Source organism: Rhizopus delemar, genomic scaffold (assembly GCF_000149305.1).
Source record: "Rhizopus delemar RA 99-880 supercont3.7 genomic scaffold, whole genome shotgun sequence".
In the NCBI taxonomy this organism is placed as follows: domain Eukaryota; kingdom Fungi; phylum Mucoromycota; class Mucoromycetes; order Mucorales; family Rhizopodaceae; genus Rhizopus; species Rhizopus delemar.
Window position 1 is genome coordinate 518010 of NW_027137833.1, and position 18125 is coordinate 536134.

Genomic DNA, 18125 nt, shown 5'->3' on the forward strand with positions numbered 1-18125 from the left:
GCTGCACTGATATCAGTTGTAGCTTTGACTGTAGGTGATTGTAGATGCTAGTTTTCTGTGTCCAATCTTTTCTACGGCTTCAATTAAAAGCAATTTTTCATCTGCATCCTAGTTTTCATTAAAGTTTGGAAATTGAGATTTAACTATTCAGTAATCGTGCCAAAATTTATGCTTAGCAGGTTCTGCTTCTCCATAGAAACAAATAACGTAAGGATCAAAGTCTGGACAGTTTGTATCAGCCCAATGTATTCGAACTGTATTCGTGATATCGTTTTAACATACATCACAATGGAATTCGGGAAGCTCTTTATCATCAATTGCTGCTCCTCCCTCACTAGAAGTAGCTGAAGAACCTAGGGAACAATCTGAAGGCTTTATTCTATTTGCAAGTCATATACTCGTTTCAGGAATAAGCGTCGCGTTTACTTGGCGCTTTTTTGTATACATTGTATTATAAAACTCGTAAAAATGCAACTTTGCTTTCTGAAAACGATGTACTTAATTTGTGCTTGTTACTGTTTACCGGTGTTAATGTAAATGTGTGCATTGCATTTTAAAATCTGTAGGCGGAGATGTGAATTATTTGTGTCAATCGATTGAATGCATATTGACTCGGCAAAAGTAAGTATTCTTCCTTTCGTCTCTTTTGAAATATAAACAAATGGTTATATGGGCAAAGATAACAAGGGTTTCCCCTTATATATCGAATATCTATGCTTTTTAAAGAAATCTCTTTGAGATAAACAAAGCAAGCTAAAATAGAAATAAGATTTTTTTTTCTGGAAGGAATTAAAGTACAATAAAGTTACTAATGCTTATTAAAATCATGAAGACACAAGCAAATAGTTAATGATGATTTCTTTATATATAAAAATGCAGCCTTTTTTCATAAAGAAAAGCAGAAAAGTAATTTTTTAGTTTCAGGAACGTTGAGCTTTATGTTGAAATGTAAGACAACGCATTGTATCTTAAAGTGCAAAAATTGTGTAGATGAATTCGTTGGATTTGATATGATTCATGTCAAATGAATCCATCTGTAAGACCTGTAGAAAATCAATTGAGCCGTACAATATTGTTTTTGTGAATATGATTAAGATAAACAAAATCTATTCAAACCTGATATTCTAACAGACTTGGGAATCCTACAAGTACTAGTTTCGGGTATTCTTTTTTGTTTCCTTGGATGAGCATGGAAGTGATCGCATTATATTTTGGTTGATGTTGCAAGTGCATTTTAAAATAGACAAACGACTCCTATTGCGGTCACTTTGTCTATTAATAACATAACCATTGCAACAAAATAGTCTGGTCAATAAGTAAAGAAATAGTACTTTTTTTAAAAAGAAGAATAATAGTAAAAATCAGGGAGAATTTAGGAATACCAAAAGTATGTAACTTTGATGGACAATTCTGTGATCTAAAGATCAATTAAAAATCGCTTCAGCACTTACGTAACACAAACCATAAATGTTATCTTCACTTTGGGGTGAACAATTACGCTACTTTTGATAAATATGATTGGGTGTAAAATCATGAATTTCTTAAATATTGGCTAAACTATTTGATGACGATCTTTTATATGACAACTTTTTCATCTGAAGTAAACCCGTATAAAATATAAATAAATATTTATTACAATTTTGTACAAGAAAGATGTGGTTGTTGTGCTTAATACTGCTGTTGCCAGCCTTTTCTAGACAGTGGCCTTGAGTTGCTTCTTGAATTATGTCCTTTTAACTTAATACAGGCTCTATCGCAACAGCCTCCAGGCATGCAGCAAGGAAAACAGGACCACCACACTTTGTGCCACCAATGCCAAACACCAGGATTTAATTCAATGCTTTTGAATGAATGAGCTGAAGACCATCTATCCTCATTTTCTACTAAACTCCTGTGTCCTGGATAATGATGTTGATGGTAACTGTACGATAAACTTCCCACATCCTCATCCTCATCATTTTCATTGTATTCAGCTTGATTATTATGTGATTTGTTAAAGTACAAGATAGTTTTTATCGCCTCAGGATCATTTCCAAGCGATTTTAATAGATTTTTTACATGATCATTAATGATTAAACCGGACAATATGATAAAAGTGACAAGAGGGTTATCATTGACTTTAAAAGGATTCGTAGTTTCATTTGGTATTTCTATTTTAAACTTTATCTCATTTAATTGGGCTACTAATTGCTGATTGCTATAGCAGTTTAGGGTGTAATAATTATCTTCTTTGGCTTGTGTTAGTTTCCATTGGTATAATTGACCATTAAAAGTGAAATTATATTCTTCTGTTGATAAAATACATTGTGTATGACGATATGATAAAGTCATTCCGTGCCAATCTTTTCGAACAAGTCTCCAAAGAGGACTTTTCAACGAATCATAGAGTGTTGTGTTATTTTGGCAATAATAATACAAATTATTGTTGTTTTTGCTTAACGTAATATTACAAATTTTATCTTCAATTTCTACAGTCGTATCGTGTTCAATTGTTATTTCCATCATATTGTGTGCTATAGCTGGTGCCATTGCAACTGGATGAGGTTCTGTAGAAAGAGTAGGCGTTGGTATAGTTATGTCGTTCTCTTTCGAGATTATGGTTGAAAAAGTCATTTTAGGAGAAATAAAAAAGAAAAATACTAAAAATTATTGTCTTTTGCTATTTCTCTCTGCCTCGTCTCGGTTGCACCAGTCCCACTAGCCTTTCTGTCGGGATACAAACTATTTCAGGTATTTTCCATAAAAAGCTAAAATATCCCTCGACATTTGGAATCGGTTCATCCCAAGACTGTGAGATTGACAAATAAAATGCTAAGATTTTAAATTCATGAAATACAGTTGTTAAAAGATATTTATGTGTAATACATCAAATGCGAATAAAGATTGAGGCATCGTTTCTATTGTTCCTAGCCATGTACCAAGCTACTAATTGAAACGTGGTACTACAACAATAGGTGTACCAAGGAGTAAGACAGAGTTAATTGGGTAAAATGCATGTAGTTATTTATAAGAAATAGTATCTGCTAGCAAATTGTTTAACTATCCCTTTTATAAACAGTCTTTTACTAACAATATGAAAATTTTGTTCCTCGTTAGCTTTAACATTAAAAACGGCATTAATGATAATGCCACCAATTATTTTTTTTTATAGAAAGAAAAAAAAAAATCTTTATTCTGTAATTTTGAGAAGGATTTGAATTATATTTTATCAACCAAACATGTCAAAAACTGCTTATTTTAACTAAAGTAATTTTGAAATTATGCTTTTTGATACACGTTTCAAGTACAGACTTCTGAAAATGGATGTCTCGCTGTAATTGCATAATTTGTGTACAGCTGAGGCTATTGTCTAATGTTTAATATTTTTATCTTTCTATGACAAAAAATCGACTGTACATCTCAAACATAGCCCAAGTATCCACATATACACATACATACAGCGTTTCCATCTCAAGTAGTCGTAAGAATACATTTTAGTCGTTGCCTTGTTCGTCTTCACTTGCTACTTTCCAAAGATTTGCTTGCTGTATTTATATTCTTGACTTGTTTCTTTTAGAGAGATCATTTAGCGCATAATTTTATGACCTGTCGTGTGAGACTGAAGGGAAGTACAAAACACCTGTCAGTACATTATTTTTAGATATTCCATATTTTTCACTTACTTTTTCGTAACTAAGCCCAGTAGACTTGTACACTCATATGGTCTGATCCTTCTCTCCCTCAGTGTGCAGTTGGTAATCTTTTCTATGGGTAGTTGTCTTGTTTTTCTTAGAAGTTACCTCCTTGTTAACATTTTCGCTTTCTTCATTGATTATATCTTTCTTCCGTTCTAAAATAATTTAATATTCAAACATTTAGAGCTTATTTTTATGGCCGCTATCGGTTACAACGTTGGTTTCATTCATTCTTTAGTAACTGACATTCGGTCAGAAAAAGAATGTTAACTTGTTTGAAATTGCTTTTTACTTTGATCAAAATAAGTTTCTTAATTTGATCGAATTAGTTTTTCCTTCGGTCGAAATTGTACTAAAAGTATATTGTATTTAATCTTGTCTATTAGTCGCCAAATTATGTGAGATGGCATTATCATTTGTATCCTATTCAAGTTTTTCTGTCATGTCATTCAGCATCTCATGGTTGTTCTTGTAGCTTTTAAAAGAAAGAAAGCTTGCTTGGTCATCTAGAGACAATATTGATATAAGCTTCTAGCGGTTCCTAGACTGTTATTGTTAGCTAAACCAACCGTTGTTTCTTCTTTATTGAGACTATAAGAGAAATAAACTTTTCTAATAACGTAAAAGAACTATTTATACTTGAAACAAGAAAGATATGCTTATATAGCCTAGCTTGATTAATGATATGAATAACTATAAAGAGAGTCATTCTATAAAGTATGGTTGAGAAAAGAATCCTTGTCCAAAAGGCTATTTCAAAAGAACACTTTAATCATGCTTCCTTAGAAAATCAAGCAATTTGTATTGTATGTGTTTATTGACTCCATAAATTTCTTCTCTCTCTTTCCTTTTCTTCATAAAATTTTTCTTTCTTTTTTTTTTTTTTTAATATATTAATCAATGAATGGCTATATTCTTTATTGTCTTACACTCTTTTAAATAGTTTAAATGAAAGTAAACATAATATCGAGTTTGTCTCTTAAATGTTTGTTAATGCGAAAAAAAACAAACTTAGAACAGTCCATATCAGTGCCAGGAACTTCGCCAAAAAAAAAAAAAAAAAAATCCATGTTATTTTTCTTCCCAAATGCGATATGCAACTATAAGAAATACTATAGCTTACAATGATGAATGAACGGTTTATTGTTTATATCAAGCCTATGCTCGATTTTTGGAACAATATGAAGCTGAACACACAGTTAGATGTCCAAAGTGATGTTCGCATCATTGAAGCCTCTCAAACGAGAGCAGTTTCGTATGTTATATAAGTGCAATATCTGTATATACTGTAGTAAAGGTTTTCTCTATCACAGCTGGAAAGAAAAGAAAGCTCGATGATGGGAAGAAAAAAATTATTTAAGCCTAAGAATGCTATTAAAAATCATTGTTTGAGATTTCTAGGGGACGCTATGGATGAGCTGAACAAGCTTGAATAAGTATCGAATTGTTTTTGCTGACGGACAATGTTTCAATCCACAAAAATCCGGCAATTGAAGAATATATTCACCTGAATTAGAGCACTGCTGACCAGTTTGACCTGCTGCTCAAATCAAATTAAAAAGAGAAGAGATATGAGAAAACGAGACGTTCCAAGCTAGCATAAGTACATGTTGTAGACAAAAGTTTTACAAATTCATCTTTTGGCTGTGCTCCACATTCAGAATCATGTTTAAAGGAGTGTTTATATATAAAATATAAAAATAAGATTTATTCGATTTGTCCTTTTTTCTTTTATATTATGGTTTTGGTTATAATAAAAGCATCAAGACAAAAATGGGAGTGCGATAAAGATAGTTCTGTAAAAACAATAAACAAAAATACCAAATTCTAAAGTCATACTTGTTTTGTAAAAAACTACGATAAATTTAATTTGTAACAGTGTTCGTCTAGAATAAGATCCTCATGCATAAAGCAAAATCACGACAATTTGATGTGAAAACATTACTATAACATCGGGAGTCCCTCAACTATGAGTTACGAATGTTTTGTGCCTCCCTTCAGTCTCACACGACAGGTGATAAAATTATGCGCTAAATGATCTCTCTAAAAGAAACAAGTCAAGAATATAAATACAGCAAGCAAATCTTTGGAAAGTAGCAAGTGAAGACGAACAAGGCAACGACTAAAATGTATTCTTGCGACTGCTTGAGATGGAAGCGCTGCTAAGGAAAAAAAAATTTTAATGTTACATTTTTATTGTTGTCATTTTTTCTTTGAGAAAATATACATTCACTTGATTTAAACAGATTCTATATACAATTATCAGTAAAGCATAATAATAATTATTCTTTCTTTCTTACCAGTGACTAACTTGTTCAATTTAGCGAGTTTGGAAGAAACGGTTAAGTCAATGCTCTTGTCACCAATTTCAACCAATACACCACCAAGAATATCGGGCTTAACTTTGTTGGAAACAAGGAGCTTCTTACCGTCAGCAAGCTTGCTCTTTTGAAGAGATTCAACAATCTTGTTCAAGGCGGCTTTTTCCAAGGGCTATATGTGAATGTTTATTGTTCAACACTGTTCTTCATAAAAAAAAGAGGTCCTACCTTGGCTGAAGTAACAACAAGAGGTAATTCATTACGGTGAGCGCTCATCAATTCACCATAGGCTCCAATGACCTTATCAAGAGTGCTCAAGCGACCGTTTTCGGCCAAAACATCAAGCAAGTTGGTGGTTAACTCGTTAGACTTCTTTACAACGCTGTTGAGACCGCTCAATTTGGTAGCACGGGGAACGGTGGGGTTTTCCAAGAAGCTCTTGAAAGCTTCGTCCTTCTTGATAGCTTGAGCAAAAGCGCTGAGATCTTTCTCGACAGCATCAAGGCTATTTTGACGAGCAGCAGCAGTATAAATAGCAGTAGCGTAGCGACCTTCAAGACCATGAAGGGTAATGGGAGCCTAATGGTAAAAAAAAAAGAAAGGATTAATAAAATTGACATTTTGATGTAATTGATTTCATTCAAGTCGAATAATTACCTTGACAGAAGTAGGAGCAGCGTAACCACGAGCCAACTAATTAGGGTGTTAATTCTTAATTCCATGTTGAATATTGAAAACATAGGGCGTCATACCTTGGGAACTGAAGTAGTCAAACGAGTGAATCTAGAAGCCATTGTTATATCTAATGTATAAAAAAGAGCAGTTCTTTTGAAGGTGAAGTGCCCCCACACAAAAAAATTGTTGCATCAGGGCCAGCTAGGAAGACTGTAGTCACGGAACGATGACGTCTTTATATTGGGCAATTTGGTTATTTCACGTCTACTATTTTACGGAATTTAAAATATTTGAATGACGCATTCGTATGAGTGATTAGTAAAAAAAAACGATGTTTCTTGGGTTTCTGAAAACATGAAATCTTGTAAACAACCAATGTTAAGTCTCAATTATACAATTTTGCAGTAATAAGTTGAGGTATTTGCTCTTTGAGAGTACTCAATGCAGCAATGAGTCTATCTATTTTATCAACATCTCTGCTTCATTCAACGCTGAGCTCGCTAATGCTGTCTACGTGATGAGTTTGCCGAGATAAAGCTTTGAGGAATTTGGACCTAATACTTTTACTGTTCACAGTCGTTCTATTGCCACTTGGACCTTTTTTTGAAAAAGGTGATCGGACTTTTGAGAAAAAGATCAACCTTTTGCTCAAATACTTTTTCACTTTTATTTCAACATGCAATTTTTCTATGAAGATGGTCACGGAAGCATTATGAATGAAGAGGGAAAAGAAGCAACTTCTATACTTGAGGAGAAATCATTCAGATTAAAGAGCTTGGCTGATCTTCGTAAATTTATCAAAAATCAAAAGCTTCAACTTGAAGTGAATGAATGTGATGTCATTATGGAAGACTCTCAGCCCAAAAAAGAAAGGGCTACTCAGTACAATGTTTACACTGATAAGGACAGAAGAAGATATTTCTTTTTTCCTTAATGAAAAATTAATGAAACTAAAAGACGCAGCTAAAGTTGCAAATGTTAATTACAATACAGCACGAAAATGGAAACAAGCTTATAATAATGATCCAGAAAAAAAAGAACCTCTTTGAAGACTAAACGTGCTTTCAACAGGCCAGTTAGTCAGTTATAACGGCGCATACAAAGAACACTTCTGCAACAATTCAGATTGCAACTGAAGATCTGATCAAAAGCTTCGCTGGGCTAGAAATAAAGAAGTCTAGAGTCGCAGAGTTCATGAAAGATGCTATTGCTAGAAATTGCGAAAAAACTCTCGGAGCCTGCGCAGCTTGGTTCAAAGAGTGGGGCGAGAGGGCATTAATTTCTTGAATAACTGCATATTTGTTGATAAGTCAGGTTTTGTCGTCAACATGCGACGTAGCAGAGGCTGGTTAGCAAAAGGTTCGGCTGTAATCGTTGAGTTCCCTTCTACTAAAGCCAATCCGCAGACTGTTATTGGGGCAATTTCTGCTTTTGGTGTCGTCGACTTGACCATGAGAGAGTCTGGAAATAACAAAAGAAGAAAGGTTGTTGGCGCCACAACCTGCTCAAACGAAAATCACTTGGAGTGACGTTGTTGCACGAGACAACCGTAAAAAAGTTCTGTTGCCGTCTCGTCAGCTCAACCTAGCCAGTTCAGATCAGTCCAAACCAACTATTGAACTATATTTGAAACTGAAGACATCCAGCACCATTTGATGGCTCAGAAAGCTACATCTATAGTTTAGCAGACATTGGCTCCCGGATCTGTTATCTTTTCTTTTCCAAATAATTTGTTTGACAAGGTTACCAACGCCTACAAGACCATTGAACAACACCTTGGGGAGGCTGACGGATTTTGCAATCTGTCCAAATACGAATCTCGACGTTCCACCCAGCCCATTGTATATAGAATTAACAATCTCCACTCTGGCAACTGTAAGATTGTACTTTTTAAATTGAGCTAATTTAACCGTACCTTTTCTTTTTTTGCCCTTGCTTCCATAAGGGATTTTTTAGCTTCTTTCGCGTCTCATTTGATCTGGCTTGGGCAATTATGGTGTCCTGAGACACCGCGTGCTCATTTAAAACATTAAATAAAAGTATTATTTAAACATAGTTTAACCGTATAAAAATCTAAAGATCCCAGCTGACTTATTCAGCGAAGCTATTCATATTCAATAGTTGGCAAGACCAATTAATTACATGATTACTTTTATGACAAATATCAACATATTTACATAAATATGAAAGCTGGTAGATGGTTTTAAGAGCATAAATCAAGAAAATGAGAATAGCATTATATTTTTCTCCTTTAGAAATCAAGCTTAATTTATAAAAAGAAACAAATACATACTCTTATAAATCAATTTCTTTATATCATCTTATACAAATTTAACAACTTCTATTGTATAGAAGAAATAAAAACTCTTGTGCAGCGGCATAATTAATCGTACGTGTTTAAACAAGCTTTTACAAAAAATTTCGTCATGAAAGAAATCCAGGGATTGCTTGACAAATAAAAGGCGTACCTAATTTCTTCAAGACTTTGTAGGACAGCAGCTTGAGCTAAAAAAGATTAGAATAGAAAATGATATGAAAAATGAGTAAAGAACACATAGCTTTAAACGAAAATATTATGACTCAAATGTATATTTTTTTCTTTCTGCGGAAAGAAATCGTTGGTCGTTGTGATGAGTCAAACAAACAAGGTTTAGTCGTCGTGTAACACTGAATGTCTTGGGTAATGTTGGTATTATCAAAGGGTAATTTTATTTATTATTTACAAAAAGAGAGTTAAGCATCATCGTTACTATTACTGTTGTAGAAACAAGCTTTGTTTAGAAGCTCCAAGTAATAAGAAGAATTAATATCCATTGAAGAAGGTAAAGGTTTTGATGGTATGATGGGTGAACTTTGAGGGCTAGTAGGGGGGGTTGTATTTGTAGGAATATACATATTATCTAACATATGAACATGATCTGATGGAGGTGATGAAGGTTTTATAAAAGGTTTTGGAAAATAATTAGGTTCAATACTGGAAGACTTTTTGGATAAAGATAAAGATTGACTAAAGTTATAACGTGTACCAAGGAATAATTGTTGACGTTTTTTAAGATGCAAAGGTTTAGCATGTTGATACCCTTTGAGAGCGTTTGTAAATGAAGTGTGTTTTTCTTTTTCTTCTTCTTCTTCAGTTGGGTATTCGTCTTCATTATCTATTTCATCATCATCTTTAATTCGATTAAGAGGATCAGCAATGACTTTAATAGCATAATTATGACCATTGTTGTCTTCATAATAATCTCTTATACCAGCTGTGACTCTAATAGTAAATTCTATCTTGCCACGCATCTCACCACGATCAGCCAGCTGACCATGCCCAAGGTCCATTGTAAATTCGTAAATATCGAATGTCACATTCTTTGGGTTTGGACCAAAGAAAACCCCATCTACTTCTCTTACAGTTGACCAGCGATCGAGTGTATAGCGGATAGAAACTGATTTATCTAAAGCTAAATTACGTACCATTAACTGTCCTTTGATGCCTTGATTATCTTTTGTGACTGAAAAGCATTTTTTATCTAATCGAATATGTTGCCTTTGAGAAGTCCAATTGGAACAAATGATGCGAAGATGAGATACTTTATCGTGAACTCCTTTTAATTCAAATGGAGATTGTGATTCGTTAAACAAACAGACTCTTTCAAGAAATATCGGATCAAATTTAACATTTTTCTTTTTTTCTGCTTGACCTTCCTTTTTTTCAACTAGTACCTCTTCGTCCTCTTTGCTGTTATTTATCATTGCTATCTTTGATTTGCTATTACCAAATACACTAAATCGTTTTGGTTGAAATTCACTTTTTTTTGTTTCAGGTTTTTGTATCGTTGGCGGAGGTGGTGTTGTTTTATGATCGTCTTTTTCCTTTAAAAGAGGTCTTGACCAGTCTGAACGTTTCCATTTTGATTGATTTCGAGGAAAGGTTGTAAATGAAGGCATTTATTCTTATTTTGTTTTATCCAAAATATGGTTTACGGTTTTTAACAGAAAAATAAATAATAGCAGGAAAAAAAAAGAGAGAATCTTTTATATTTTTTGTGCCGTTAAACACCATTCTGAGTTTAAAATGAATTATTTCAACTTTAACAACCGTAGAAATTTACTATTTTGGAAGCAACTTAAAAGCAGAAATTGTCTTATTTGGTATAGTTTACTGTTGCCCTAGTTGAATTATGCAAGCTGGAGAATTTTATCCAACAAAATCAAAGAAACTAATTATTGGTACATTTGACTTTTCCCATCTTCGGACGCGTCAAGTATATCAATTGTTCAGCTTAAATATACAATTTCAATGAGTCAAAAGCAATTTAGAAACAAGTATTAACATGTAGAGAAATAAGAAAATATAGTTTCCTCCTTGTGTAATAGATCTAGCTTTTTGGTAAATTATGAATTATAACTTTGTAATTAAAGAAACTGTATAAAGTAAACAACTTAATGATACTATCTACCTAAATAAATAATCAGACTAAGAATGATCATAACTTTTTACTGACTTGAAGGTTTTAAAGAAAATAAAGTTTGCTTGAGCCCTGATAGTTTTAAAGGTCAGCAATAACCCCTTAAATACATGCGTCTAATGCAACCAAGGAAAAAGAAATAAAAAAAAGGCCTGTAAATCTAATGAGATAAGCTCTTTTCATAAGAACAAGAATAAAAGGCCTAAAGTTATTTATCTAACGCTGAGATCGAGACTTAGTTCCTCATTAAGATTCCGTCCGGATAAATAAATAAAAAACCGTTTCCAGCTCTGAGTCTTTGCTTTTCATTTTATAGAATTGAAAAAAATGTCAAGAGAAGCATCAGAACAACATAAAGCAAATGGTAAATTATAATTGCTATAATCAAAAAGCTATTACTTATTTTTATATAAAAGGAAATAAACTTTTTGCTGAAAAACGTTTCGAAGAAGCTATCAAAGAATATACTTCTGCTATTGTAACGCCCAAGAAGCATTAAAGACGTGAAAAACAGAGAGAGAATTAGAGATTTTTCTTATAAATATTGAAATTTCTTAGATAAAAGATTCAAGTGTTCCTGTTTACTATACAAACAGAGCTTTATGCTATTTAAAGGTAAAAGTATATGTTGTATGTGTATTTATTTACGTTCTTTATAGTTGGAAAAATACGACCAAGTTATATCAGATTGTAGAAGAGCTATTGAATTAGATCCAAATATTGGTTTGTCAAATTATAATTTGTATAATAGAAAGTGATATTAATACTTTTTTATTCGCAGTGAAAGGATACTATTTAGTAAGACAGTGAAATAGAACTTTATGGAATAATTAATAATCAATTATTACTGTAGCTCGGACAAGCACTTACAGAAAATAAGCAGCATACAGAAGGTTTTCTTTAAAATATAAAACACAGGACAGCCTATTAACTGTGTATAGCATTAAACAAATTGAAGATTGGATACGAGTTGGCTATTCAGCAAAAAGTGAAATATGTAAATGATATTCTTCAAGCACTATTATTTGCAAGAAAGAAGGCAAGTAAATACAAACTTAGGTTTCCAAAATAGAAGGGAAAAGCTAATTGATATAATGATTAGAAATGGGAAGATGATGAAGCTATTAGGTTAGAAAAAGAATCTGAACTGTTACGTTATGTAAAGGGTTTAGTTGAAAAAGAGAGAAATGAATTATTAAACAATGAAATGGATGAAGAAGCAATTGATACGATAAATTATAAAGCTGTATGTATGAGAGAGAGAGTGAGAAAGAAGTGTTATTAAAAGAAATTGATTAGAATGAAAGATTAAGAGAAGTAGAGAATGTGTTTGTTCAATCAAGAGAAAATGCTACAGTAAAAAGGAGAAACAAAATGATTGACGGATTGTAGGTTGATTTTATATTCTTTTGATAGAGACGAGAAATACCAGATGCTTATTTGGATAAGATATCTTTCAACATAATGCATGACCCAGTGTTTACACCAGGTAAAATGTATAAAAAGTACTTTTGGAAAATTACTAAAGCGAAACAGATGGAATTACATATGAACGTCAATCTTTATTAGACCACTTTAAAAGAAATGGTTATTTTGATCCAATTACAAGAAAGCCATGTAAAGAAGATAATTTGGTACCAAATTTATCTCTTAGGGAAGCTATTGAGGATTTCTTGAAAGATAATGGCTGGGCTGCAGACTATTAAAGTGAATAAGGCGTCTATTTTTAAATAAAATTAATCTAGACTTTTTTTTATTATTATTGGCAATTGTCTATCAAAAATAAAACAAACTATTCAAAAAATATGAAACAGCATGATTTATAAGAAAGGAGAATATAATACCACTCAGGGTTTCTTTAATCCTCTTATTTGATAACAAAGCGATGTTGATGTTTAGCTAAATATTATAGCAAGAAGGCCTGTGTCATTGTCAAAAAAAAAATGAAAAAGAGCAAAGCAATAGGAAATAAAGTCATTCATTGCTTAATATACTTTATTTTATACATCAATTAGCTCTTATAATTTATTGAACACCTCTGTTTTTGCTCTTTCTATTGATGATCAGCTTATTGAATACTGACCATAGTAAAGCTGGCTGATGTTAGAATAAAACATCAATCGTGAATTCTACTCATTGATGATCATGAAGATGAGCAGTTTTTATAATATTATTTAAACGCAACAGCATGTTTGATAATTCTTTCGGCGTTATGGGCAATCTGAAGCCGTAAACTTCAGTCACTATATAAAGCTTATCATGTCCAAGATGCATAATGTACATATAATCGGGTTCATCAAATGTATCAAAAGTACTAAGAACATTACGTGATATCTTGCCTACACAAAATACCAATACTATTGAGTATATCTTGTAGTATTGAAACAATTTGCCAGAATAGATTGCCAATCTAGGCATAAATTTTGATCGACGGTTTGTTGTATTTCTACAAGTATAGGAGGGAGGTAGCTCATGAATAATAATGGAGTATAAATAATGCTATTCCTACTCCCGTCATTGTGTTAATTAGATAAAATGGTATATCTTCCAAATCCAGAATTTGTTTGGGATCGACAAATAAGATCGATGATGGTTATGGAACAGAATCCTGTCTTAGACAAGGTGGTCATCAATCAAATCCAGAAGGAATTATTGAAACTATCTGCTTACAATTCTTTATGCTAATATCTCTTGTATTTTTATAAGTCACTATTTCATATACTTGCATCACTCTTGATCCTTATACTCTTTGATGAGTTTTGATAAACATTAAAATTCTCTCTCATAACTCGGCGACTAAGACAAAGTTATAAATTTTCATTTGTGCTGATTTTGAATTTCAATGTATGCCAAAGAGAAAAGAAAAGTGCTAGTAATTTCAAAAAATGTGCCAATAATTTCCGTAAAGAGTGTGTAGACATTAAGGAGTTTTAATGTTTGGTTACAATCTGTAAATTGATTTGGGTCATTTGTGGCGAAAACTCCGGAGTTAAATGCATCAAAACAAAAAAGAACAAAGCCTTTTTTTTTCTTTTTTTTTTTGTGTATTACCTTTCCTTCCCCTTCCTAAAAAAAAGCTCCCCTTTTTACTTCAAATTTTCTTTTTTTCTTTCATTTTCTCTTTAACTATCTTAAATGGATCATGACGCTTTAGAACAGCAGACGGCTCCCGAAAGTACAAGAGGTTTATTTGACTTTCCCGAGGTAAGAAAAGAAAGATTGGAGTTGGATATAAAAGGTTAAAGGAATATCCATTAAGACTGGGACAAGGAGTTCAGACAGACGACGTACTTTTCAAGGACCATCGTCAAGTTTAGATTACAGAAATGCTAACAAGAACAACACGATGCAGCGTCCACAGGCTGTATCCATGTTACCACCCACAAGGAGACATCAAAGATCTCGTTCTGCAGTCAACTCTGATTTGATTGTTACGCCTTCAAAGTCAACTAACTCACTAAATACCAACAACAATGGCAGGAATCGACGTAGTTTTATAGGCCTACAAACACTGAAAGAAGAAATACACACAGCAGATAACATCAAGGATGTCATCAATACCCTCAAAAACTTACCTCCCATCACTCCTCCTCTGAGCAGCAAAAGCTTGGAAAAACGAAGCAGTGATGAAAGCATGGCTTCAAGAGAAGCTGCATTAGCTGAAGCCGAAGCAAAATTGATGGGCACATTCAATAGACAGAACGGTGATGAAAACTATGTCAAAAAGCGTTTATCCCTTCAGCAATTGCCTGTCCTGAATGAGAATGGAGAATCATTTATGGAATCATCCAACAACAAGAGATCTATTATCAATAGCAAGTCATTGAGTTTATCTTTGAGCGGTAGTAGCAATAAGCAATTGAATCGTCATTCTGCTTCTCGTAATTTTGATGATTGGAGAAATAGTAAGTTTTTCATTCTTTTTATTATAGCAAAACTTTTTGTTAATGGTTTAAATTTAGGTACTTCATCTATCAACAGTAACAAATCATCTTTCTCTTTGGTTCCCTTTACACCTACTCGTGTAAACTTTTCAAGAGACGATGCAAATCCTCATCAACGTCGACCTCTTTTCATTGCGCATTTGCCCTTTTCTGCCTTAACACCCTTGTTTAGGTCTCGCCAATTAGTACGTGGTATGTTGCGTGTGAACAAGAGGAACCGTAGTGATGCTTATGTATCTTGCGATGAACTGGATGGCAGCGATATCTATATTTGTGGTTCAAGGGACCGAAACCGTGCTCTTGAAGGTGATGTTGTGGCAGTAAGATTAGTGAATGTAGAAAAAGTATTGCGTGAAAAGCAAGAAAAAGAAGATGCCAAATTGGCAAGAAACAATGGTCAACCAAAGGTGCGTTTACCAGATGAAGAGGATGAGAATGAGATTATCTTTGGCGGTGATGAAGAGATTGATATTGTCAAGCCAAAATACGCTGGTGTAGTTGTTGCCATTTTAGAAAGAGCTCAAAATCAAGTTTTCTCTGGGTAAAAATAGGAATCGTATATTTTGTAAACAAGAAAATCATTAACATCTTTTTATGTAGTACATTGACTCTATCTCGTCCTAATAATAAGCGAGCTCAAATGCAAGAAGAGGAAGGAGATAAGAGCAAAAAAGATGCACCTAGGATCGTTTGGTTTAAGGCTACTGATAAGCGTGTTCCTTTAATTGCTATTCCTATTGAACAAGTACCAGAGGACTTTGTTGAGAATACAGAAGCTTATGCTAACCGCCTGTTTGTGGGATCTATCAAAAGATGGCCAATCACATCACTCCATCCCTTTGGTACATTGGAAACAGAGTTGGGTCCTATCACTGGTCTAGATGTTCAAGTGAAAGCCATCCTGGCAGATGCTAATGTCACCGATGCTCCATTTTCTGAGCCTGTTATGCAATGTATTCCACCTACTCCTTTTAGCTTTATACCTTCTGCAGAAGAGAATCGTCGAGACCTTACAACAGAAAGTCATTGCAGAATGATTACCATTGATCCTGCTGGAAGCACCCTCTTTGAAGATGGTATAACAGTCGTTCGTTTAGGCGATGATACTTTTGAAGTGGGCGTACATGTTTGCGATATATCTTATTTCATCAAACCTCATTCACCTTTGGATAAAGAAGCAAGAGCAAGAGGTGTGCACGTATACCTCGACCATAAGCAAGTCCCAATGTTACCCACTGAATTAGCAGATGCAGCCAATTTCACGTTGAACGAACTGAAGTGAGTCTATTATGTAATTTTTATTAGAGAGATAGCATATACTAACAAAACATATAGACCAGCTATGTCGATTATTTGGAAGCTTAGTACAGATGGTACACTGCTCGACACCTGGTTTGGAAAAACTATTGTCAGGTAAATCATTATACTTTGTACTTTTGATGACTGTATTGATCACTGCTTGTTGCTTTAGATCAAACGCTCAACTTTCATATGATAATGTTGAGAAGATAATAGATGGTAGTGAAAGCCAAGGAGAAGAGATTGACAACGACATTCGTTTACTACACCGTCTTGCTACTCGTCTTTATGAAAACCGCTATACCAAACAAGCCATGTCTCTGGCAAAGCAAAGAATAGTTTATGATGATCCTACAAAACCTTCGACTGCCACTATTTCTGATAAGAACCCTGAAATAGCAAAGGTTATCAAAGAGTTCTTGTTCTTGGCTAATCAAAGTGTTGCTCAAAAGATATCTAGTCAATACCCTGAGCAAGCCTTATTACGTCGTCAATCTCCTCCTGATAGCAGAAAGATTGTAGGATTTGCTTTTAAAAGGAAAATACATGCGTTTATTAACTTTTTTAAATATAGAATGAGCTTAAAGAATATGCTTCAAATTACTTGAATGTTGAATTAGATATTACTAGTGCAACTACCATACAAAACTCCGTACAAAAGATTGAAAATCCAGAACTGCGTCAATTGATATCCATCTTAGTGCTCAAAACGATAGAACCACCAAAATACTTTTGTGCAGGAGCATTTGATATCTTAAAGTATTCTCACTTTGCTATCGGTGCTCCCTTGTTTACCCATTTTACAGCTCCTCTTCGTCGCTATGCTGATATCATTGTTCATCGTCAATTGGAGGCTGCGCTAGTAGGAGGTGAGTGATGCCAAAAGGAAACTATTGATTCTGATATCTCATTACTTTAATAGATAAACATTTTTATTTGGCATGCGATACAATCCAAAAATTGGCTCAGCATTGTAATGTAAAGAAAGAAGCTAGCCTAGAAGCTAATCATCAAGGCAAATTGCTTTCTCTTGCTTTATACCTTGTTTCCAAGCAACAACCCCAAACACCAGAAAGCACGCCGACAACTGTTTATGGCGAAGCTCGTGTGATTGCTGTTATGGAGGATTGGTTTGATGTGTCATTACCTGAATTTGGCTTGGAAAGACGTATTCATCTGGCTAATTTACCGTTATGGCGTCATCAATATGATCCCAAGGAACGTGCACTGACCATGTATTGGAAAGAAGGTGTCCTTCCCTCTACTGGACAGCAGCAACAATGGAGTCTATCGGACGATGAGTACGAGGAAGAGGAGTTGTTATCCACTTATCCCGAGACATCTCGCTCTAGTGCATCGTTGGAAGCCAATGATGAGATGAATACAAAACAATTTGAAGAAATCGCTTCAGCCGCAACAAGAGCTGGCATCATTGGTGGTGATACAGCTAAAAAATCCAAATCTAAAAGAGCTTCCATCATCAGCTCTCGTTTATCAGCCAGTACGGGCTATAGCAGTGAACAATCCTCTCAAACAATTAAGGCAATGGATAAAATAAGAATTATGATTACCATTGAAATGGTCCGAACACCGCCTTTAATTAGATTATTTGCTGCTAACCCATATGCTTAGTTTTGATTTAACCCTATTTTTTTGTTCTTTTTGTAATAAACACAGTATATATATTGATTATTGTTATTGTATGTGTATGAAATTCAAAGTAATGGATGCATTACAAAAAAAAAAGCTTCA

At 33.8% G+C, this 18125-nt stretch overlaps 8 protein-coding genes across 8 annotated transcripts; 4 read left to right on the forward strand and 4 right to left on the reverse strand.

Annotated features, from left to right (window-relative positions):
* Positions 1 to 12: 12 nt before the first annotated feature.
* On the reverse strand, positions 13 to 447 carry RO3G_09395 (uncharacterized protein; the record flags this gene model as incomplete). Its single annotated transcript, XM_067663980.1, has 3 exons — positions 13 to 108; positions 283 to 372; positions 427 to 447. The coding sequence occupies 3 exons, from the start codon at positions 445 to 447 to the stop codon at positions 13 to 15; spliced, it is 207 nt and encodes a 68-aa protein (XP_067520081.1).
* Positions 448 to 1668: 1221 nt separating this feature from the next.
* Positions 1669 to 2613, reverse strand: RO3G_09396 (uncharacterized protein; the record flags this gene model as incomplete). Its single annotated transcript, XM_067663981.1, has 2 exons — positions 1669 to 2117; positions 2451 to 2613. The coding sequence occupies 2 exons, from the start codon at positions 2611 to 2613 to the stop codon at positions 1669 to 1671; spliced, it is 612 nt and encodes a 203-aa protein (XP_067520082.1).
* Positions 2614 to 4798: 2185 nt separating this feature from the next.
* Positions 4799 to 5110, forward strand: RO3G_09397 (uncharacterized protein; the record flags this gene model as incomplete). The annotated part of the gene is made up of 2 exons (XM_067663982.1): positions 4799 to 4929; positions 4972 to 5110. 2 exons carry the CDS (start codon positions 4799 to 4801, stop codon positions 5108 to 5110), a joined length of 270 nt encoding a protein of 89 aa, XP_067520083.1.
* An 802-nt stretch (positions 5111 to 5912) lies between these two features.
* RO3G_09398 (uncharacterized protein) lies at positions 5913 to 6789 on the reverse strand (the record flags this gene model as incomplete). The annotated part of the gene is made up of 5 exons (XM_067663983.1): positions 5913 to 5923; positions 5975 to 6167; positions 6224 to 6574; positions 6653 to 6688; positions 6748 to 6789. 5 exons carry the CDS (start codon positions 6787 to 6789, stop codon positions 5913 to 5915), a joined length of 633 nt encoding a protein of 210 aa, XP_067520084.1.
* A 557-nt stretch (positions 6790 to 7346) lies between these two features.
* RO3G_09399 (uncharacterized protein) lies at positions 7347 to 7604 on the forward strand (the record flags this gene model as incomplete). The annotated part of the gene is made up of 1 exon (XM_067663984.1): positions 7347 to 7604. The coding sequence occupies one exon, from the start codon at positions 7347 to 7349 to the stop codon at positions 7602 to 7604; it is 258 nt and encodes an 85-aa protein (XP_067520085.1).
* A 1799-nt stretch (positions 7605 to 9403) lies between these two features.
* RO3G_09400 (uncharacterized protein) lies at positions 9404 to 10414 on the reverse strand (the record flags this gene model as incomplete). The annotated part of the gene is made up of 1 exon (XM_067663985.1): positions 9404 to 10414. The coding sequence occupies one exon, from the start codon at positions 10412 to 10414 to the stop codon at positions 9404 to 9406; it is 1011 nt and encodes a 336-aa protein (XP_067520086.1).
* A 1043-nt stretch (positions 10415 to 11457) lies between these two features.
* Positions 11458 to 11888, forward strand: RO3G_09401 (uncharacterized protein; the record flags this gene model as incomplete). The annotated part of the gene is made up of 4 exons (XM_067663986.1): positions 11458 to 11494; positions 11547 to 11608; positions 11689 to 11745; positions 11790 to 11888. The coding sequence occupies 4 exons, from the start codon at positions 11458 to 11460 to the stop codon at positions 11886 to 11888; spliced, it is 255 nt and encodes an 84-aa protein (XP_067520087.1).
* Positions 11889 to 14265: 2377 nt separating this feature from the next.
* RO3G_09402 (uncharacterized protein) lies at positions 14266 to 18005 on the forward strand (the record flags this gene model as incomplete). The annotated part of the gene is made up of 8 exons (XM_067663987.1): positions 14266 to 14334; positions 14492 to 15035; positions 15093 to 15615; positions 15675 to 16352; positions 16410 to 16487; positions 16546 to 16891; positions 16948 to 17242; positions 17296 to 18005. The coding sequence occupies 8 exons, from the start codon at positions 14266 to 14268 to the stop codon at positions 18003 to 18005; spliced, it is 3243 nt and encodes a 1080-aa protein (XP_067520088.1).
* Between the last annotated feature and the right edge of the window lie 120 nt (positions 18006 to 18125).